This window comes from Cryptomeria japonica, chromosome 2, assembly GCF_030272615.1.
Source record: "Cryptomeria japonica chromosome 2, Sugi_1.0, whole genome shotgun sequence".
NCBI classification, from domain to species: Eukaryota; Viridiplantae; Streptophyta; class Pinopsida; order Cupressales; family Cupressaceae; genus Cryptomeria; species Cryptomeria japonica.
In genome coordinates this window covers 35,010,995-35,035,206 of record NC_081406.1, presented here as the reverse complement: position 1 = coordinate 35,035,206, position 24,212 = coordinate 35,010,995, and the positions used below count along the sequence as shown (strand labels likewise).

Genomic DNA, 24,212 nt, shown 5'->3' with positions numbered 1-24,212 from the left:
TTCTAGTCAAATTGAAATTATCAAGTTCCTAGCTCACTCTGAACTCTACATACTTCCAAAATCCACTACAAACCTTCATTGTGGTCGTTAAGAATCATTCAACTTCACCAACAAACAAAGGAACCATATATTGTAAGCCATATGTAGACCAAAAAACAGATCGCCTCATATTGTAGACTATAAAACAAAATTTAATTTTAATTTAATTGAATGAAAGAATGAATATTTTTTATTTGAAATTTAAAAAAGCAAAGATTCTTCGTTGTATTTTTAAAGTCAAGTCTTAATCAAATTAAAAAACTCGAAAGGTAAAGCAGCCGTCCGTTCCCACCCATCTGACATCGACGACCGTCGATTGGCCTCTCAAAGTGCCAGCCCTAAGTACAAATTGATGCTGTTAATGACTACAATTACTGTGTCTTCCATATATTTCGCTATCGCGCGGTCGAATTCTCAGAGACCTCTCTTCACTTCGATGGCTTCAGAGAGAAAGAGAAAGGTGAGTCTGTTCGACGTGGTAAGCGAAGATGCCCTCGTGCCGAACAAGACGAATTTCAGTGGACTACCTGGTGTTAATCCATGGAACAACAGACCCTATTCTCAGAAATATTACGAAATACTAGAGAAGAGGAAAACCCTTCCCGTCTGGCAGCAAAAGCAGGAGTTTCTTAACATGCTAGACAAGTCTCAGACTATGATTCTCGTCGGAGAGACTGGCAGCGGTAAAACTACACAGGTAAAGCCCTAGTTTTGATTTTTGTAATTTTTGGGTTGGTGTTGTTGTTAGGTTTCATATGCGTTGTGCTCATGGTTAGTGTGATTTTTATAACATTGTCAAGTTTTTATCGATTTTTTAAGATTTCTATACTGGTTATGTTGTCATGGTCTGAATATAGCTATAAACAGTATCTTTTAATTCAATTGGAAAGGCAGACCTTGGAACACCACTTTAATTATTTTCACTAAAATGGCTCAAATAATTGTTGTGGGAATGGGTTTGATTTCTTCAAAGAAGTGGTGTGGAATACTGTCGATTCATTCAAAGCTGTTTGGAATGAATGCATTGAGTGAATCTACGTTGCCCCTAAATCCCATCATCATTGATCATATGTCTCTACTTAGATTATGGTGGTTTGAATGGAGACAACTATGTCACCAATTTTACCGGGGGTTCAGACTAGGATTTGAGCTTAACTGGGCCGACTGAATGTGCTGTCAATAGTTGCACTTGCTGTATAAGCTCTTCTTAATGAATGTGGGATAGGCAGCCTTGGCTGAGCTTGAACCCTGAATTCTTTGCAACATATTTACGTTTTTTGAAGCTCCAAGACAATATTTCTGATCTTTTATTGCAAGTGATTGTGTGCCTTCTGATCGTATCTATGCATTTGACCGTCTATCATATATTTGTGTGCCTTTTTTCAAATTACCGAAGCGACTTTTCTCTGATGTTCTTGGTCGCATGTTTTTTTCTGATTATTATCAATGTGTTTAATTTGTCTCGTCTGTCTGAGTACCTTCTTGTTTATCTCCACGCCTACTTTTATGTTAGCCTTTTGATGTACACGAGGATAGAAGTATAAGACTACAATCTTTCTATGACCACCTTCTTGCGAGCTTCTCTTGTTTGTGATTATTGCCAATAGACGTGACCATTCTATGACTTTTTCTATTAATAATGGCACATATGAGAATAGCATTAGAACAATACACCCCTCTATGGTCTCACTCTTGTTTGCCTATGTGCCTCGTGCTTATTACTAATGCGTATGGTTTCTCGATGACCTATCTCTCATTTATTTGTGTGTTTTTTGCTAATTCTCTCATTTAGCTCAACAATAAATTTTTTGAGGGAAACTATATGTGGATTATCTTTTTCTTTTCCTTAATTTTAGATTCTTTTTTTTAAAATTGTCAAACAAGGGAGAATCTTTGTCTAGGATTATAGTGTTAAGGTTATTTAAAATTTTCAACAAAACTAAGGAGATTTTAGCTCTGAGCGTTTATTGCATATTGTACTTCTAAATATTTTTCAAAAAGAAAAATCAACATGGCAATTCCTCAAAGGAAATATCAATTGTTAATTCCTTAGACTACTTTTTGCCATGGACAAGGACTAAATGTTAAAAATTTTACACATGAGATTTTGTATTGCATGATAGGTAACCTGAAAGAGCAAAACAATTTTGCATCTATTTTGGTCAATTGTTTTTCAAGTAATTGTCAACTTGAAGTGAAGTTTAGTAATCTATGTTAACCAAGAAGAATTCTAGCATTATCTCTACTTTATTCTATTTAATCCTTGAATGGGCCATAGCTGACTAGCACTCACATGAAAATCACATTATGTGGTGGGCTATTGGAGTGGGTATTCTTCATTTGTCTGAGATTAATATGTAAAATAATTAAACTGATTTGAAAATAATATTACAAAAATAAAATAATAACATTCTTTCAACATTCCCCTTCTGTTTACTTACCATATCTAAGCCTTGTTTCATTTGTGTCATTGAGCTGCTTCATTTAAAACTTAATGCTAGTTTTATTTTCTTGCGTTGATGGAGTGATTTTTCCCATCATGTTATAATAACTTAGAATTTGGTTCTTCATTGCTAATTTTTCTATTATCTTAAACAAGATTTTTTGGCAATCACTTATGAATGTGCAACTATATTTTCTTCATTTTTTTAACAGTATAATCCTTTCAAATGAATTATAAATGTGAAATTGTGTTTTAGTTTTCCAAAATAAGATAGTATATGTCAAGTAAAAATAAACAGAGTAGAGAAATGACCTAGGATAGCATTGACATCTATTTCCCAAATATTTGTAAAGTCAAAGAAAATATTGGGACAAATTAGGTGTTGATTGTCAAGTCTCTTGTCTAAATGGTGATTTAACCTCTACTTAAATGTCAACCAACAACATCTATGTATAATTGCAATCCCATTTGCATCATCCCTTGAGGATTTGGCATTGGACTTCCAACTTTTGTGACATTTTTTCTCAAAACATTCATGGGATGATTATGGTGGTTTGTGTCACGTCCCTGATCTGATATCCATTTCACGTACTTAAAAACTTGCATATGAAATTGTCTTACAGAGTAAGACTTCACAATTTCATCAAGATCTCAATTGCCTATCACATAAGAGTCGGGTTTCATCAATTGCTCCCATCATGCAGCTATTACATTCATCAGGGACTGATTAAGATAAGGCGCGATCATCCTTGATTGGTTCTCATGAATATTACAGTCATCAAGGAATGATTAATCAAGGTGCGGATTGTCATGAGACTTAATAAGAAATCATCTTACTACTGTAAGACTTCACGATTTCTCTCCCTAAAGGCCAATGATGATCTTAATAGATAGTTGGTGGTTGCCTTAGCAGATCATGGGAGAGAGGAATTACATTATATGTATTCAGTGATAATTGCCTTTGATCGAACTTTCTTCCAGCATGCGATTTTTTCCAAAATAAAGAAAGGATTGGTTTACAGGGTGATTAAGCAAGAAGGGGTGCGATTAGTAGTAAGAATTACAATCTGGCAGCAAGAGAGATGACTGGCTCCAAGGGTCACAATCACAAAGAAGAGACATCTCCCTCCAAATCCAATGGAGGTTATGAAGAGTCATTTCCCAGCAAGCATTGAGGCATTGCTCAGCAAGCAAGGAGGCATCGATCAGACTTTAAGAACAGACCTTCATAAAATCACATCAGCAATACAGGCAGATTGTTCAGTTAGAAGCTACAGCATCTTGGTATGAATGTATAGTGAATATCTTGTGCACATCTGAAATAAGTATAAATAAATTAATATGCAGATTACATGTTCTGATATTTATAGTGATATACTGAATACAAATACAAAATAAGATTGATATGCAGATTTTATATATTTAGATATCCATAATGATATAATAAACACAAATACATAATAGACAGATTTTATATGTTTAGATTTTTATAATGATTTATAAAAATGGTTGTGTATCTATATCTATATATTGATAATAAAAAAACCTGGAATAATTAAACATATTGGGATGGAGAGGGAGAGCAATAAGGGAGAATGGTGAGGGCTCACTAGGTATGCCACCTCATGGACTATTAAGGACCACATGAATCCAAGAGGGACAAAGGTTTCGCTCTTGGGCCTAGGGTTGAGTTAGGGCACCCTATTGTGACTCTTCCATACATACCCCATATGGGTTAGCTATTGGAGGGAAACAAGGTAAGGGTACTCAACCATAAGAGGAGAGAAGAATGGTACGATGGAGGAGAACGACATATAGGCTCCGCTAGGTACACCACCTCATGTGCATGGGTAAACCCACATGAGGCCAAGGGGGATAGAATTCTGCCTTTAGGCCTAGGGTTGGGGATAACTAGGGCACCACATCATCCCCTATCTCCACCTCCATTATGATTGGGCCCTTAAGATTAAATTGACTCATGTGTACAAGTGTATTTCTCCTTAACCCTAAAGTGGATATATTATATTTATAATGTATATATTGTCATCTAAGCTGATTGTAGGTTTCCAAGACAAGCTTATCTCATTCTAATTCTGGGTAAGGATTATATTTCTAACTACTTTGTGTTCTCTTCATGTGGATTTTGTGAAATTAGGGCTGATTACAAGATAACCCAAAAAAGGGACATTACAGTTTGTTCTTTGATATACTTTAAGTGTATCTATCTTTTCATCTTGCTCTTACTGCTTCAAGTTGGGATTCAATGATTCTTTCCTCCATAATGATGTCCACTCTTATTTTGTTGATAAGAATCTACAAGATCCCTCAAAAATATCAAAGGTTCGTCTTTTTTTAATGCTTTTGACTTGGAGCTATGAACCAATGAGGTCACAAATAGGGGACCTCATCTCCCACATAAACGATCAACCATAACACTTCATTGGGGTTTGAACGTTGGTGGCAAGAACCACAACAACACAATTTAACCATCATACTATGCTAGTATGATAGAGAAATGCCATCATCAACTTTTTAGCTCCTTGCTTATTGAAGCAGGAAAATCTTGGGGTTGGAGTAGTTAGCATCAACCAATTTTTTTTTTTGGTGTTTTCCTTGGTTAGTTTTCAAATAATTGATGATGAAATCTTTTGGGATAGAATATAAGACACCTGGTTTGGAATTATTAATTTAAATCTCATGCAATTATGATTGGGATGCCACTATTGGAATTTGGAAAAGAATCTTGAATTTCTCTCAACTTTTAACTTGTTGTAAGAGGATCACACCTAATAATGTAGGGGGTTTCTTTTGACACCTCATAAGTGTGGGGTTTCTTTTGACTTGGGAGCTCCATTTGGAGAGTTTTTACTCCCAAAAAAAAAGACATTTCACGTAGGAAGTTTGTTGGAATTAAAGAAGCAAATCTTTTATGAGGGGGGAAATTAAAATATTTTGTATTGTCTCATTTGAATTTTTAATATCTCAAAAGAGAATATTTGATAGTATCTAATCAAGTTTAATTTTTTAATTTCTATAAAATGATATATTTGTAGGAAATCATACTTATTCCAATTGATTTTTTTGATAATTAATTGAATTTTTCACATTTATGATCTTTGTGTGAAATCACTCAAGTGATAGTGGGTTTTCATCCTTTCATAGGTCTTGCTCCACAAGGAGTAATAATCAAATATAAAAACGAATTCACAATGATCTCCTTCTCCTTTGTTTCGTCTTTTTTAGATACCTTTTCCTCCTCCAAGAGTACAACTACTTGATGTCCCTTGATAATCATTTATTATAATTCCTTTTTATTAATTTACTTAATTCTCCCATAAGGTTGGAAATCACATATCCTTGTAGCAAAAGCTTTTCGATAATAGACACATTGTACTTCTCACATCAAATTTCGTCAAATCTAATTTCAAATCATTGCAAATATGAGATCACTAAAAAGAGTATTTTGTACACTTAGCACCTTATTGCCAAATTTGTTTAGTCTTAGACAATTGTAGTGTGTTTGATTGACAACAAAAATCCTTAAATTTGTTAAGGATGTCCCTACCCTTTGAGCTGTGTTGTTTGCTTTGTATAGTTATCTATTTCAGTATGCTTGACATATAACTCTTTATGTCTACAAAACCCCATACGTGTTTTCATTTTACTTTTGTGCTAATTGTTATTTATAGAAGAGATGCAAATGCAATTCCTCTTATCTTATTTCAGGTTTGTATCTTTTGCCATTCTCATTGATCGATGTTGATCATCTGATATAGAAGATTGGCATTGCTAATTGCAATAGTCTTAGAATCGCCAGTAAACTTCGGATCATAGCAGCACCCTTGCAAACTATAGTTTGCACAGAGAAACAAACAATGTGTACGTCTTATCTAATTATTTGTATGGAGGGTGCTACCCATAAAATGAACACCTAGTTCGGGTTTCTTCAGCCAATATTCAATGTCAACCAGTTTGACATTTTGGAGTCATCTCTCTCTTTAAAGATGAGAAATATATTAAAGTTCTACTCCCATATGTAATGCTCTTGCACCTAGACTGTTGATACATGATAGCTTCGGTAAGATAAATGATTGAATGAGAGAGAAATGAAGTCTCTCATTCAATCATCTATCTCATCGATAGACTATGATAAGACTTCATTTATCATTCCTTTGTCTGATGATTATTATAATTGCTCTTCTATATGTTATTGCATTATCGGTTTTTCTTATACCAATAATGATGATCATATGCATGATCATTCAAACTTATGTTGATATTTACATATACGATCTTGCTGTGATCGTATTCCTTGATTTGTATATATATAACCTTGCAAACAAATCCCGATTAATATCGGGTTCTTAACCAATGCATAAATACCGATTAGCATCGATCATAATTTGTAATGCACAAACACCGATTAGTATTGGTTGTATTTGTTAAATACATTCACACCGATTGGTATCGGTAAAGTACGATTATGGTTTTGAAAAGGCACGATTAAGTAATATCTTGATCGGCCATGTCTAATAGACATGACCGGTCAAGGTATTACTTGATCCCCTTGCTTGCATATATATATATACTGATCGGTGGATGTTTGAGAATCATCGAAATTATTAATGCTCTCTCTCCACTTGCAACATAGAATATACTAATTAGATTTATTATATAGTGAATTGAGAATTACATGAAAAATACAACAACATTATATATCTTGCTCATTGAATAGAAAATTGAAAACATTTACATGGTATTAGAGCTATAGTAAAATCTAACCTGCGGCTTTTCAATTTTGTGTAAAATTCAAGTCAAGAATATATCCAACATCACATTTCTCCAAATGGCCAACACTATCAGATTCGAAGATAGACTTGGAGGAGGCGATGATTTCTCATCATGGAAGTTCAGAATTAAGATGATTCTAAGAGAAAATAAAGTTGAATCATTTGTAAAAGCTTAAACTACATAACCTGAGATTGAACCTGACAAAGCGACATGGATAGAGGGAAATGAAAAAGCCATCAAAGTCATAGTTGATGGGGTGAGGAATATTATTATGCTCATCATAAGGAAACATGAAACGGCCTACAACATGTTCAAAGCACTTGAAGATGCATTCGAGATATCCAATGCAAGTAGAACCTTGGCTTTAAAGAGAAATAAATCATATAGCTATGATCAAAGGGGAGTCAGTCAATGCCTACTTCATGCGGATATCGGCCCTAAGGGATGAGCTAGCAACCCTTGGATATGAGATCCAAAGCAAAGAATTAACACTCATTGCTCTAGATGGGTTGCCTAGTATATGGGAAACATTCATCCAAGGCATCAGTGCAAGGGCTAAATATCCAAAGTTTGAAAGGCTAAGGGCAGACTGTCTCCAAGAAGAATCAAGGTTAAATAAGAAAGGGATCAAACAAAAGAATATAGATGAAGATCTCCAAGTCCTAAATACAAACTCCAATAAGAAAAGCAAGAAGAAACAATTTAGGAAGAGGAAAGGTCGTCAAGGCAAGAATACCTCCCAGAAGGATCTCTCTCATATTCATTGTTATAGGTGCGACAAATTCGGGCACTATGTTGCTAAATGTCCGGAAAGAGCTAAACAACAAGCCACATTTGCCAGAATTGGAAAATCAAAGGGAGGAGATGACTTCGAGAAGTATGTACTCCACACGACACTTACAAACCAAGCATCAAACAAGGCTAACTCATGGGTGATCAACAGTGGCTCATCCAGACACATTACAGGGTTTAGAGAAGTGCTAGACTCCATGATAGAGGAGAATGATGAGGAAGTGACTATCGGAGATGACTCTACACTTCCAGTTAGAGGAATTGGAACCCTCACCATCAAACTGAAGTCAGGCGTATCATTGTAGCTTAAAGGAGTACTATATGTACCAGGCATCAAGAGAAACCTAGTCTCCATCTCAGCACTAGAGGATAATGGGTACAGAGTGACCTTCATGGATAACAGAGTGTTGGCTTGGCCAAGGAATTCATCCATTAAGAAAGCTAAAACCATTGGTCAAAGACAAGGCTACTTATATGAGCTGTGCAACCCAACCTAGCCTTAATCCATGAAGTTGCAGATGCTAATGAAGTTTGGCATAGAAGACTAGGTCACCTGAATTTTAGAGCTTTATCATCAATGGGAAACCTTGTCACAGGTCTACCCAAGTTAAAGCAGTATCATTCAAGGGCATGCAAGGGATGTGCCCTAGGTAAAAATACTAAGGGTTCTTTTCAAAATAGTACTAGGAAAAAAAGTAATGTTTTAGAATTAATCCACTCTGATGTATGTGGACCTATGTCTGTACCCTCTTTAGGGGGATTCTTGTATTATGTAATATTTGTTGATGACTACTCTAGGAAAACTTGGATCTACTTTCTGAAATGTAAAGAATCAGAAGAGATCCTTAATAGGTTTAAAGAATTTAAATTACTAACAGAAAACTCCTCAGGAAATAAAGTTAAAACCTTAAGAACTGATAATGGAGGGAATACACCTCAGATTTGCTTAAAGATTTTTGTAAAAATGTTGGGATTAAGAGGAAGCTCACTATACCTTATAATTCTCAACAAAATGGGGTAGCTGAGAGGAAAAATAGGACAATTGTAGAAACTGCCAAAGCTATGATCCTAGATCAAAGCCTCAATACCAATCTTTGGGCAGAAGCAACCAGCACTGCCATGTATATACAAAGTTGATGTCCTCACTCTCATCTTGAAGATAAAACTCCTGAGGAAGCTTTTACTAAAGTAAAACCAGATATCAGCCATCTTAGGATATCTGGGTGCCCTGTTTATTTTCATGTACCTAAGGAGAAAAGATCAAAACTAGAGCCTTCTGGAAAAAGGGGAATACTTGTTGGGTATAGTGAAACCTCCAAGGCTTACAGAATCTATATACCTAGTCAGAGGCATATTGAACTTAGTAGTGATGTAATTTTTGAGGAAGACTTAGCCTTCAAAAGAGCCCAACCCGAAGTCCATGTTCCTGCCCCTAGCATAGATGAAGATCCTACCCCTGAGCTTCAGACGAAGAATCTTGAGGAAAATGAAGGTGAAATACAAAACCCACCTAGAGAAAATCTCAAGAAAAGACCACTATGAGCCACCAAAATTGTAGAAGAAGCTCATAAGTATGCTACCCCTTCAGGAACCTTCAAAGAAAGCAAAAGGCCTAACAAATTCACCAACTATGTTGCCCTCATGAATGATCTTTCAAAAGCTGAACCTACCAATGTATCAGATGCACTTAAACATCAAGTATGGAAGAATGCCATGTCTGAGGAATACCAGTCCATTATGAAAAATGATGTTTGGGAGATTGTTCCTAGGCCAGCTGGAAAATCTGTTGTCTCCTCCAAATGGCTCTTCAAGATCAAACATGCTGCAGATGGCAGCATTGAGAAACACAAGGCTAGATTTGTAGCCAGAGGGTTCTCACAAAAGGAAGGAATTGATTATGAAGAAACCTTTGCACCTGTAGCCAGATATACCTCAGTAAGAGCAGTCTTAGGCTCTTAGCCATTGCAGCAGCAAAAGGATGGAAAGTACTTAGATGGATGTAAAGACAACATTTCTTAATGGAAAGATTGCACAAGAAGTATACCTAGAGCAACCTGAAGGGTTTGAGATTCATGATGTAGAGTCTCATGTGTGTAAACTCAAGAAAGCTCTTTATGGGCTTAAACAGGCTCCCAAGGCCTGGTGTGAAAGAATTGACACTTATCTCTCAGGGCTAGGCTTTTCAAAGAATGATGCAGATCCAAATCTCTACCATAAGCAAGACAAAGGTGATATGCTGATATTGATTTTATATGTTGATGATTTGTTAATCACAGGAAAAGATCACCTCATAGATCAGTGTAAGAAAGACCTTGCTAAAGAATTTGACATGAAGGACTTGGGACTCCTTCATTACTTCCTAGGTTTGGAAGTATGGTAGAATTCTGATGGCATTATACTAAACCAGGGTAAGTATACCTTGGACATTTTGAAGAGATTTGGAATGCTAAACTGTAGACCCATGACCTCTCCAATGGAAACAAACCTTCATAAACTTAAGGAAGTAGCAGCAGAATCACAACCCTCAGATCCTACTCTATACAGGCAAATGATTGGGTCCCTGATGTATCTGGTAAATACGAGACCAAATATTTGTTATGCAGTTAATGCCTTGAGTCAGTTTATGTGTGAACCAAAGGTGATACACCTGGTAGCAGTAAAACATATCATGAGATATCTACAAGGTACCCTAAACCTTGGTCTCAAATATGAGAGAGTTGAACTAGATTTACACGGATTCACAGATTCAGATTGGGCTGAAAGTGTAACTGATAGGAAAAGCACCTCAGGATGCTGTTTTAGTTTAGGTTCAGCCATGATATCCTGGATCAACAGAAAACAGTCATCGGTAGCACCAAGTTCCACTGAGGCCGAATACATTGCAGCTTCCATGGCTACTCGAGAGGCAGTATGGCTGAGGAAGTTGCTTGTGAGGTTATTCGGTGAACCAATGAAACCTACAGTTATTCATTGCGACAACCAGAGTTGTATAAAACTTTCAATGAATCCGGTGTTTCATGACAGATCCAAACATATTGAGATTCCATATCATTATGTGCGAGACATGGTAGACAGGAATGTGATCCAGTTGGAATACATTTGTACAGGAGATCAGACAACATATATTCTTGCCAAACCACTTTCCAAGGTAAAAGTTGAGCACTTCAGAAAAGGTCTTAGTATGATTGAAATTTAATTTGCTTTGTATTCCTGTACTTATATTATTAAGATGTTTAATGTGTAAACTTCTTTGTCGTGATATGACTTTTATGGGCTCCACCTCCCGTTTACATTTCTAAGAGGTGACGATCTCTCAGATAATGAACACTTGTATGTAGACATTATAAGGTGACGATCTTATAATGATCAAACCAGATATCATGTGTGATTCCTGGTATATCATGGATGTGCCATGATTATGTTGTGGTAAAGACATTTGGAAATGTCAATGCATACCACAATTTGGATAAAATGAGAATTTAATTACTCTTATGTATTTTTCCTTAGTATTGCTTACTTTGCAATACTGATATCACGTGCTTAGGTGATATCTTGTCATCACAAGTTAATGTGATAAACTTTTTGTATCACGTGTTTAGGTGATACTTCATATCACGTGCTTAGGTGATATGACTTCTTGTATCACATATTTAGGTGATACTTCATGTCACGTGCTTAGGTGATGTGATTTCTTGTATCATATGATTGATGATACTTCATGTCACATGTCTAGGTGATATGATCCTCTGGAGAGTGAGATTATAAGACTACATAAGGAATATTGACCATCATGAGAAATGTGATTCTAGATATGTTGTCTTTCATTCATCTTCCCTAGCTAAGAGGGAGTGTTGATACATGATAGCTTTGGTAAGATAAATGATTGAATGAGAGATAAATGAAGTCTCTCATTCAATCACCTATCTCATCGATAGACTATGATAAGACTTCATTTATCATTCCTTTGTCTAATGATTATTATAACTGCTCTTCTATATGTTATTGCATTATCTGTTTTTCTTATACCAATAATGATGATCGTATGCATGATCATTCAAACTTATGTTGATATTAACATATACGATCTTGTTGTGATCGTATTCCTTGATTTGTATATATATAACCTTGCAAACAAATCCCGATTAATATCGGGTTCTTAACCAATGCATAAATACCGATTAGCATCGGTCATAATTCGTAATGCACAAACACCGATTAGTATCGGTTGGATTTGTTAAATACATTCACACCGATTGGTATCGGTAAAGTACGATTATGGTTTTGAAAAGGCACGATTAAGTAATATCTTGATCGGCCATGTCTAATAGACGTGACCGGTCAAGGTATTACTTGATCCCCTTGCTTGCATATATATATACCGATCGGTGGATGTTTGAGAATCATCGAAATTATTAATGCTCTCTCTCCACCTGCAACATAGAATATAATAATCAGATTTATTATATAGTGAATTGAGAATTACATGAAAAATACAATAACATTATATATCTTGCTCATTGAATAGAAAATTGAAAACATTTACATAGACCACAAATTTATTTCATGTTTTTTATGGCTAGTTGTCATTGCAATTCACTCATTAGAGGCTACTAACAACGTAATATGTCTATATCTCATTTAGGTACTTAAAGTTGGGAAGTGGTAAAGAACTTAAGTTATCAGTGCAAGTATATGAGTACGGGGGATCAAAACCCAATAGACGGTACAACATAGTCCCAAGGAGTTTCTTGATAGGGATAGGGGATGGGTTTCGGGGATGGGGGGACCAAGGGCCTAAGTTTGGGGATGGCGGGGAGGGGGCTAATAATATATTTCTTGAAATTTCTTTTATAAAAAGATGTGTAAGGAATAAGTATAAGAATTGCAAATGAAACTTTTGCTTGCTATGTAAAGTTTAAACTAGTAGACATTAAAAACATGACAATGATTGTATTGAACATAAACATTAGTGGGAAGAGGTTTGGAACTTTGAGAGCAAATCAAGAACAAATATAAGAATTGCAAATGAAATTTTGGCATACTAAGTAAAGTTTAATGTAATAAACTTAAAAACATGGAAATGATTGCATTGATCAATAACAATAGTGGGTGGAGGTTTGGGGTCAAGGGGCAGTGCCCATTGCAAGGGTCTGAGGATAGAGACTTCAATGGGGTTGAGGGGCAATGTCCCATGCGAGGTTTGGGGGCGGTGCCCCTGGTGTGTTCCTTGTCACAATATAGGGTGGGGTCGAGGGGTGGACGCTTTGCTAGCAAGCACAAATAAGGCCTCCAAAACCTCACATACCTTCATGATGAATGTCATTTTCACAATTTTATCACCTTTTTTTTTGTTTTGACATGGAGTTTCGGATAGGGGGCTGCAAGAGATGCTTGGTTGTTCTTGAGACAGTTGAGTCATGTTCTGTGGCTTCTATTATTACTTTATTTTCCCCACCATGGAGTCCATGCCATCATAAATTCCACCTAATCATGCTGATGATGGGCTCAATGAAATTCAAAACATTTTCCACACAAGCCCACCACTCATGATCTAGGATCAATTCTTTTACTTTTTGGTCTCTTTCTATGCTTGACTGCCTACATACACTTTACAAGTTGTTGATGATCTAACAAGGTTGAAAGGAAGCCCATTGCCATGAATGCAATGAGCAATGCTCTAATTAGCAATCTCCCTCACTTCATTTTTGTAGGCCTTCTCCAATGGGCCTCTTTTTTGTGAAACTGAAACATTCCCTTCTTTAAAAGATGGTGGAATTGTGATGAAAGGATGTTTTTAATAAGCTACTAGGAGGTTTCTGCAAGCTTCTCTTGGCAAGAGGATGTGCAAGAGCCTTTGATCTAGTTGATATGTCGGCATTCTCTTGTTCTTTAATATAAGTCAATATTTGTTCTTTGTCAATCTTTTTTTATTTGGCTCAGGACAAACTTTTTTTCCCTGTAAAGGAATAGTGTATTAGTGCATAAGTGAACCTTCACTTGAAATGCCAAAGTTTTCCCCTACCATCTGTCATGCCCCCAATTTTGTATTAATAATTTAGCCTTTGGATTAATAAAACAAAACCATACGCATCCTGAAGGTGATAATGTATATGCTAACTTAACAACAGTAGTATTTAATATTTCTTTTAAATCAATCGTTTGAAAGGTAAATTGGATTAATTCTGTCATAAAGTAATAAACAGGTATTAGTAGTGACAGAGCATAGCTGTCTGCCTTTGCAACAATTAAATAGATTACTAATATATGCAGTGATGACCATTAAGTTTGAACAAGTAATTTACAAGGAGATGCCTATTAATGAACAGTGATTACTAAGTTTGATAATTAACAGCAGCAATGTGAATGTTAAAATAATAATTGTTAGTCAACGCATTAATCAAGAGGCACGTTTTGTCTAAAGGGAAAGGTGCGATCAAGGAAAGGTTGTATCCATCACCAAACAAATGGGTGCAACAATTCGACCATTCAAATATATATTTATTAAGAATCACATACTCATTAGGGATCGGAGGCTAAGACTGGAGACTCAGTGCTGATCACAGCAGGTTTGACACTAATAATAAATATTAACCGCAGAAGGATATGCTGTTCCTTACTTATCCAATGACAAGTATATAATTATAATAATATTATTAGGAGGTAGAAATGAATATCTAAGCCTATAATAGAAGATTTTTTTTTTTTTGATTATTATTTTGGCCGAAGCCTGAATAGCTTTTGACTGGAGCTATGAACCAGTGGGGACACAGTAGGGGGCCCCATCCCCATTACATATCTTTGAATTATTATTTAGGTTGACCCCAAGACCTTCTTCATCCTATGGAAGGCCAAGAGTCACAGCTTAGAATTCCATTAGATTGACCCCAAGACCTTCCCCATCCTATGGAAGGCCAAGAGTCAGCTTAGAATTCCACTTCAGATGTCCCTATTGGGAATTGATCTTGGGTCTCCACAGTGAGAACCCAGTGTTTTAGCCAGTTAAGCTCAACCCCTTGGACTATAATAGAAGATATTTATTAATATATATATCTGACTAATAATAATGAATTCGGTGTTATATCAGAAATCAGTTCTTATGCATTCGTAATACTTGAAAAGCCAATGTAATAAACAGTCTATTCCTGGTTCTTCTGCTAATGCCTTTGTGAGGATAGGGGTTTTGTGTAGGGAAAGGCGGAGTAATTTGGTCACTAGATGGGTAAGGACATATATTTCTGAAGCCTTGAGGGAGTGTCTGGAGATAGGCATGAACATATGTTCCTAAGAAACCTTGAGGAAGCCCGCTCGTAGACTGTTTCCAAGCGCCCTAGCACGGTAATTCCACCATCTTTGGTAGGGTTAGGGAAGAAAATTTAATTAGTTATTTATTGCATTATATATACTTCTAATTTCACTAACCTAATTTAAGACATATGATGTTAAATGCTATATGTAACTATTGGGAAACATGTTGCATTCTAATAGGGGACATTACACCACTAGGAAGTTGTTGAATCATTGTTGTTTGTTGTCAAAGAGGTAACTATTCATCAAATTAAAAGAACTCTCTACATTTGGAGCAACCAAACTAGAACTTCCAACCATTTTGTATGAACCTAAAATAAAAAAACATTACAAATTAACAACACTACAATTGAAAAAAGTTTCGGCATTAATAACCCCTCATTGTGCATAAAAAGTTTAAAAAAAGATTCAAAGCTGACTAAAAAAAAACTTCAAAATTCTAAAAATTATTGAAAACTTGAAAAAAATGAAAGTTTTACTCATCTTTAATGACTAAATCTTCTTTGTGCAGCTATTTTTAAGCTGTTGGTGTAGGTCTTATTCCTTTGTAGCCCTCACCTTTCAAACATGATGCAACCTTAAAAACCCAACAATGGCAGCTTGGTGGAAAAAAATACTGTTCTTGGTGTTTTGTGTTTTTCAAATGAGTTGCATTACATAAAAAACCTTCAGTTTAGGGTGAATGGACTGATTGCAAGCTGTTTTTTATTTTTTTTGACGTTAAAAAATCTCTTTTTGGCCCCAATGGCTATGGGTATGTGGGGATCCTTTTGGGTTCGCCCAGGTGGTACCCTGGTTGTACGCAGGATTGAACCTGCACCGGACCCACACATGAACCCAAGTGGAAAATAGCAGGACCTGGTAACATGGCTTAAATGCCAAGCCTAAGATTTGTCTAGTCTACAAAAGCTGGATCCCCTTAGTTTAACATCTATTCAGGTGGTGCAACTGCAGCTGGAATTAAACCTTGCTAGTTGGTATGAGATTTTGTTGAACCTAACCTAAATTTTATGTGGCAATAAAGGTCCATTGGCATAGCCGTTGGTGCATTAAATATTGCATTTAAAAATTTAACCCTTATTTGATAAAACTAAAAGATAGTCTTCCCTTGTATTTTAATAAAGTCGTCTTTATTTTGTTAGTCTGAGGCCTGAGCTTCATAAGAAATTTTTTATATAGAAAGTCTTACTGCATTTCTGGTTGGCAAATCGTCATAGTTTCTTTCATTGCTTTGAAATTAATTTTCTACTTGCAGCTATGTAATCTATAAGCTAAAAAATAAACCCTAAGCACATTCATCAGAAATAAATATTTGGATCGCATGGCTTGTGTTATTTTTTTTGTGCTTAATAGACATTTAATGTTGTCCTTGATAGGGTTTCATTTTTTAAATGATAAATCTTTATTAAAAAGTTAGGAATGATAGCATTGCTTTTGTCAGGAAAATTAATTCTCTGTATATTTTCTTATGTCTGCAGCATATATTTATGTTTGGGTGCTGTGCTTTTATGTTCTGTGCCATAAACTTTTCTGACATTATCTTTTCTTACAGATTCCTCAATTCGTGGTAGAAGCCGGGTATACTGACAATAGGAAGCAGATTGCTTGTACCCAACCTCGCAGAGTGGCTGCCATGTCTGTTTCTCGTCGTGTAGCAGACGAAATGGATGTGACAATTGGGGAAGAAGTTGGATATAGCATTCGTTTTGAAGATTGCAGCAGTTCAAAAACTGTTTTAAAGTATGTACCTATGGAATTTGAATTTTCTAGAAACTTGCCATTTAAAGCAAATCCTGCAAAGTGGCAATTTTGAAGAGTATTATACTTCACCTTATAATGCATTAAATTGAATCAGGGATGTTCTTAATACAAAGGGAAGGAGTTCAATGAACTAGGGCCAAGTTGGTTCTTAAAAGTAAAAACAGAATGGTTCTGTGGAATATAAATATCCATCTCTCTGCTCCTTATTTTAGGCTCCTGAGCATTTAAAATTACCTTTTAAGAATTAGTCAGTAAAAAATCACCAGATCTCCATTTGTCAAAAATTTTCCCAAGGTTGCTTCCATCTCTCTACTACTTGTTTTAGGCTCCTAAGCATTTGAAATTACCTTATAAAGTTATAAGAATTATTGAGTTAAAAATGACTACATCTCTATTTGACAAAAATTCTCCTGAAGTTGCTTCAAACCTCCAGTCCTCCCTGTCTATGTGCTGTTCAAATATGCCAGCCACAAAAACCACTGAGGAAAACTTGGAGCTGTAGCTTATTCCATTAGACTGTGTGTGCTAAGACTACTGAATATTCAAGTGGATTTGGCGTCATCCATTTCCTATAGGTTAGACTAGAATAGTTGATTGGTTGAACTTACATGATATCTAACATGGAACAAAGATCAATTTTATATGTATCCACAATTCATATGTTTACAAGGAGCTTTGTGTTTGTGGTAATGCTATAAGATGTTTTGTCTTTTTGTTGCATAAAGTAATGATAAAGTCAGGAAGTCAGGTTAAGTCAGACTATCCTGTATGCTTGGCATATGAGATCTCCTTCTTCTCTCTCTCTCTCTCTCACACACACACACACACACACACACACACACACACACACACCCACACAACCATGCACGCTGCACACACAAATATTGTTCAAATTTTGTTGCTTTGTGCTAAAGCATAATCATGGAGGTGCATAAGCATCACTCCTTGCTTCTTTTAAATGTCTAATTTCAGAATAACAACCGAAATGATTTTTTTTGTCATTTGTTCCTTGGTAAGTGGGGTGTAAGTGCTCATTTTTTGTACTTCTTCCAGGTACTTGACAGATGGTATGCTTCTCAGAGAAGCAATGACTGATCCTCTTTTAGAGTGTTACAGAGTGATAATTCTGGACGAAGCACATGAAAGGACATTGGCTACAGATGTTCTTTTTGGACTTCTTAAGGAAGTTCTCAAAAATAGGTCCGATTTAAAGCTTGTAGTTATGAGTGCAACTTTGGAAGCTGAAAAATTTCAAGCATATTTTAGTGGGGCCCCTCTTATGAAAGTGCCTGGAAGATTACATCCTGTTGAGATATTTTACACTCAAGAACCTGAGAGGGATTATTTAGAAGCTGCAATCAGGACAGTTGTCCAAATACACATATGTGAACCTCCTGGAGACATTCTTGTATTTCTCACTGGGGAGGAGGAAATAGAAGATGCTTGTAGGAAAATAACAAGGGAGGTACAGAATTTGGGTGATCAAGTCGGTCCTGTGAAAGCTGTTCCTTTGTACTCAACCCTTCCACCAGCCATGCAGCAAAAGATTTTTGAGTCAGCACCACCACCCATAAAGGAGGGTGGTACTCCTGGGCGAAAAATTGTTGTGTCCACCAACATTGCTGAAACATCTCTGACTATTGATGGAATTGTATATGTGATTGATCCTGGATTTGCAAAACAGAAAGTCTATAATCCTAGAGTACGAGTAGAATCATTGCTTGTTTCTCCTATATCAAAAGCAAGTGCACATCAGAGAACAGGACGTGCTGGTCGTACACAGCCTGGGAAGTGCTTCAGACTCTACACAGAAATAAGTTTTCAGAATGACCTTCAGCCACAGACATACCCTGAGATTTTGAGATCTAACCTTGCAAATGTGGTTCTTACCCTTAAGAAACTAGGGATTGATGACCTGGTTCATTTTGATTTTATGGATCCTCCTGCTCCAGAAACTTTGATGCGTGCATTAGAGCTTTTAAACTATCTGGGTGCTTTGGATGAAGATGGAAATCTGACAAAACTGGGAGAGCTGATGAGTGAGTTTCCACTGGATCCACAGATGTCCAAGATGCTAGTCATCAGCCCTGAGTTTAACTGCTCCAATGAGATTCTTTCTATCACTGCTATGCTTTCAGGTACTTTCAAAATCATTTTTGATTTTAAATCTGCTGTTGTGTGTATTGCCTGTCACTAGGTCCTGAAGAATGCTTTTCTGTCATTAGTGGGGTGGGACTTAGGCTCTTGTCAACATTAGATGAAATGTCATGTAGCTCAAGTGCGGTCTGTTGGTCTGTGACATAGATTCTTTAAGTTTAGCCATGATGCAGATAGCTGCAGTTCTCTATTCACCACTCATGGTGCATGTGGTGTGATCTCCAATCTATGCGTCTGCTGACCTTCCATGGGCCTCATCTGTGATAACAAATTTTTCTTTCTATAGTCCCAAATTGCTTTCTCCGGCCACGGGAGGCCCAGAAAGCTGCAGATGAAGCAAAGACCTGTTTTGCACACATTGATGGGGATCACCTGACGCTGCTGAATGTTTATCATGCATACAAGCAAAACAGTAAGTATTATTTGTTCCAACTATTATTTATTTCTAGTTAATTTTGATGCCTGCCATGATTATAACAAAATATTAACTATGTTTGGTTCTGCTAAATTATTGATTGCAGTCAGTTGTAATCCTATAGAGCATATACTCTTTTTTGGTTGAATTTCATCTTTTACCAATTAACATTCTCTTTCACATGTAGATTATTTGCTGCTTGTATATTCTGCTCAATAACCAGCTATTAATTTTTTATTTTTAGATGAATCTGTTTGGTTTCTTTCCAAGAGATCGCTTGTCTTGACTTGTGGTTGTCTTATAAATAATTTTTTGATGTCTTTCCAAAAGCAATTTATCGGTTTTCCATGTGCATGGTGACTGTAGTTTTCAATTCCTTGTCAATACCTGTCTCAATTATTAATTGTGGGGATTATTAATGTTCTAGTTTCTCAAGTATATCAAGAATTTTACAGAAGAAGAGACAAATCAAAGAACCAGTTGCATGCATGGAAACGATCTTACTTCTTGATGTATTTTTGATCATTTTGGGTTTCCTAAGCCTTGGTTGCCCTCGTGGGTTTGCAGATGAAGATTCCACTTGGTGCTATGAGAATTTTATAAATTCAAGGGCAATGAAGGTTGCTGACAATGTGAGGCAACAACTAGTTCGCATCATGATCAGATACAATCTTAAGTTGTGTAGCACTGATTTTAAAAGCCATGCTTATTATCTTAATATACGCAAGGCAATGCTAGCAGGATATTTTATGCAAGTGGCTCATCTTGAGCGAACTGGACATTATCTTACAGTGAAGGACAATCAGGTGCAAAATAGTTTTTTGAAGTGTATGCTATCTTATGAATTCAATAACTAGTGTGTATTGTTACTATTGTAATTTGTATAACTCATTCTTCAGCTCCGTTGGATACTTATGTTCTTGACTAATTATGTGGTTTGTAATTTACAGGTTGTGCATTTGCATCCATCAACCTGTCTTGATCACAAGCCAGAATGGGTTATATATAATGAGTATGTTTTGACAAGTAGAAATTTCATTCGCATTGTCACTGATGTCAAAGGAGAGTGGTAAGTGCACAATTCGCTATTCCTTTTAGTGCTGGTTCTTGTTGGGTTATGCTTTTCAGCTAATGTGATTTTAATCATCGTGTTTCTGGTGTAACAGGCTGATAGATGTTGCTCCTCATTACTATGAACTTAGCAACTTTCCCAATTGTGAGGCAAAGCGTGTGCTGGAGAGGCTTTATAACAAACGTGGAAGGGAGAGATTGGAAAAGAATCGGAGCAAGAATAAGTCTTGAATCAGCTTTTTAAGTTTGCAATACTATCTGTATGTTTTCAAGAGAAGCTTTTAGAGGTCTTACAAAGTATGTGTGATTGAAACAATCCCAACATATGATTTGGGATTTCTCCACCACAAATATTTAAGAAATGCTGTTATATTTAGAGGAAAAGCTATCTTATAATTCTATGCATGTTTAGATGATTATTTCTTCACAAGTATACCTGGAAAGGTTGTAGCTTCGTTTGTTGAGTGTTTAACATTCAAGAATCTAAACAAAATATTCTGCCATGTCAGTTATTCTTCTCTTTATTTTTAAGAAAATCTGATTATTATTGACAGATTCTTCACTGCTGTAAGTGCCAATTGACATTTAAGGTTTTTTCTACCCTTTCATAGGTCGCCCTGAAATTATTTTATTTGAGGTTTAGCATTTTGGATGAAGGACCAACAAAGAGGATATCGAGGAATGCTGACTAAATGCTCTTTTATGAATTCCTCAAACTGAACAATGAAATGGTGGGCCATTTTGATCTGGCTGGTCAATTTTGTTGACAAGTTTGGTCATCAGGATCAGAGGAATAGTGAATAATTATGCATCTAATGGTATTTTGGGGAGATCACATTCAATTTGTCGTAAGCACCCTTCTAAAGTAATGCATTTTTTGTGGTATGATACCATAGCCGAAGAACGGTGATCCCAAGCCTCTGACCCTGTGTTTATACTGTGCAATGATATTTTGAGGAATCGGATATTGTCTGAAAACATTCAAAGAGGAGGGTTGAGATCTTTGTTTGGGGAAAAACCTGTATTTCTGTTTTTTTATAAGAAAATATTTAAAGTTCTCATTGGTTGTTTGCCAGGTTTTTTAAATGTGTTGTCACTTTTTTATATGGTTGTTGACTAGAATCTTATGACAATTGTTGCCTTCTTTTGTTTTTCTTGTATTGATCAAAGCTGAAAGAATTACAATGAAAATAAATGGCAGTCCAAAGAGAGGACTGAACAGGGAAAGATAATTTGTTAAGACAGCAAGAGAACAACATATCATAGTATTATTGTTCACAAGCTAATAAAACCAATTGAACTATAACAACTCTTGAAGCATAATAGCAAGTCCAAAAAGAGGAGTGTACAGGAAAGAGAAGACCAAGACTATGGACCACCAAGAGAACAACATATCACAGTATCATCTAGTTTATGGCAAGCTAATACAAGTTGGATTCATAACAACTCTTGAAACATAAACATAAAATTAAACTTTAAATTTGAAAGTGTTGGAATTGTTTTGCACATAAGATTTTCATGAAGCTGCAAAAATTGGTATTTAATCTCTTATAGGTGTTAAGAGTATCTACTTTCTGATGTAAAATATGATTAAAAAACATTGCTAAACGTCTATTTTTCCACATATGCAGCAAAATACATTGTGTCATAGTATTAGCAATCACATTCTTACAAAAAATTGGTACTTTCCAATGTAACATATATGATAAAAAATAGCAGGGAAATGATTAAAGATAATGCTTTATTTTTTATTTTTGCTCTAGAGCAGTCTTAAAAACATGTTTTAAATTTTTACGGCACTGACAGAAGGGACACTTAGCTGATTGTATCTTCAAATGTTTTAATTTACTCCTTATGGCAGCTTGTGATGCAAGATTTTTCAGCATTTGCTTTCGCCTTAGATTTTTAGATTTGAGCACTTAAATCCCTCCATTTTTTTTTAAAATTTGGAATTCCATTTGCTATTAAGTCTTCGATTCAATCACATCTTACGAAGAAGCTTAAAATAGATCTTCAAATGAAAACATAAAAAGGGGCAATTATATGCCATTGCCAAATTTTTAAGAAGTTGAATCATAATGAAGTGTAAAGTTTCATAAGAATCAACAAGTTCACAAAAAAAACATGAATCTCTTAAACTTGCATTTAAATTAGAAGAGTTTTTGGTGCTTTGTTAGCTAACCTAGTCAAGAGAATTGAAGTTATCGGAATGCCCCGCCGAATATCACTAAACTATTTCACCCATTTTTAAAAAGAGAGTTTGTTTAGAAAATATAGCAAGTGGTTGTCCATGATATCAAACAAGCTTGTTTCACCAAATGGAGGAATTTGCAAAGCTAAAACCAGACTGCAAGGAATCCTTTCTCCATTTCAGAAGTTTACAAACTTATTGCCAAACCTTCTAGATGGATTGTAATTGGAAAGATGCCTTAACACGAAAGAAGCGAGCAAGTTGAATTTTATTCAGTCATCTCGTGTTTTGCCATCTATTATTTATAGCAACAATTAATATACAATGATGCACCAAAATTTTCCATTGTTTTTCTTCTAATATACCTCTTATTATCCACTTTGGAGATGAGCAAATAATTTTGTGTCTTGGGATCCAAAAACTCTAATTCCCTTATATTTTCGAATCATATACATTGTAGCTAGGAGGAAGATCTAAAACCCATATTTCCATACCAATTAGTCAACAAGGATTGACAAATGAGTTTATTAAGTCTCTATGACTCTATTTTGGAGGGCATCTAACAATGATAGGAGTTTATTTTCTCAATAATTTTTTTTGTTTTTCAATTTTGTGATTAACCAATTTCACATATCATGAAGAGTAACCCCCAACCCAAATGGAATATCTAGGTATTTCCTCTTTTGGAATCCATTATGGAATTGGATAAGATTGGATCATTAGAAAGTCAGTTATGATGAACAATTTCAACATCAAAATAGAACAATACAAATTTAAAACCTCAAAAACATATCTAATTTCTAATTCAAAACTTTGAATAAATAGCAATTTATTAGAGTTTATAACAATTACATTATTAGGAATAGAAATGCCCTAGATCAAATTCATTTAATTATTTTTTTGCAAAATTTAGCCGAGAGCATTAACAACTAAAACATAAATAAATGGAGAGGGGCAACCTTGACTGATTGAACGTTGTAGAAGAAATGGGTCAGACTTTAAATTATTGATCATCAATCGAGCAATAGCATCATTAAATAGTATTTGAACATGCTTGCAAATTGTGGGACCCAAACCCAACCATTGCAACATCTTAATAGTAAAGCTCCATCTCATTCTATCAAATGCTTGATCAAAATCAAACTTAATTAACAAAACATTTTGTTTTGATTGTTGAGTCCATTCACTTGTTTCCCAATTCAATATTAAATTATCAAGAATACATCTATTGTGAAGGAATCTTGTTT

General features: G+C 35.5%; 1 protein-coding gene across 5 annotated transcripts; it reads left to right on the top strand.

Moving 5' to 3' along the window:
• The first annotated feature begins 345 nt into the window (after nucleotides 1-345).
• LOC131047392 (probable pre-mRNA-splicing factor ATP-dependent RNA helicase DEAH2) lies at nucleotides 346-21,327 on the top strand. 5 transcript variants are annotated; one of them, XM_057981259.2, is made up of 7 exons: nucleotides 346-736; nucleotides 16,923-17,110; nucleotides 18,185-19,269; nucleotides 19,575-19,700; nucleotides 20,271-20,509; nucleotides 20,654-20,772; nucleotides 20,870-21,327. In XM_057981259.2, the coding sequence occupies exons 1-7, from the start codon at nucleotides 392-394 to the stop codon at nucleotides 21,003-21,005; spliced, it is 2,238 nt and encodes a 745-aa protein (XP_057837242.2). In that variant the 5' UTR covers nucleotides 346-391; the 3' UTR covers nucleotides 21,006-21,327. The 5 variants fall into 5 exon arrangements, with proteins under 5 accessions (XP_057837242.2, XP_059070870.1, XP_057837243.2 ...); XM_059214887.1 differs by lacking the exons at nucleotides 20,271-20,509; nucleotides 20,654-20,772; nucleotides 20,870-21,327 and having other exon boundaries at nucleotides 19,462-19,694; XM_057981260.2 differs by lacking the exons at nucleotides 20,271-20,509; nucleotides 20,654-20,772; nucleotides 20,870-21,327 and having other exon boundaries at nucleotides 19,451-19,694.
• The last annotated feature ends 2,885 nt before the right edge of the window (nucleotides 21,328-24,212 follow it).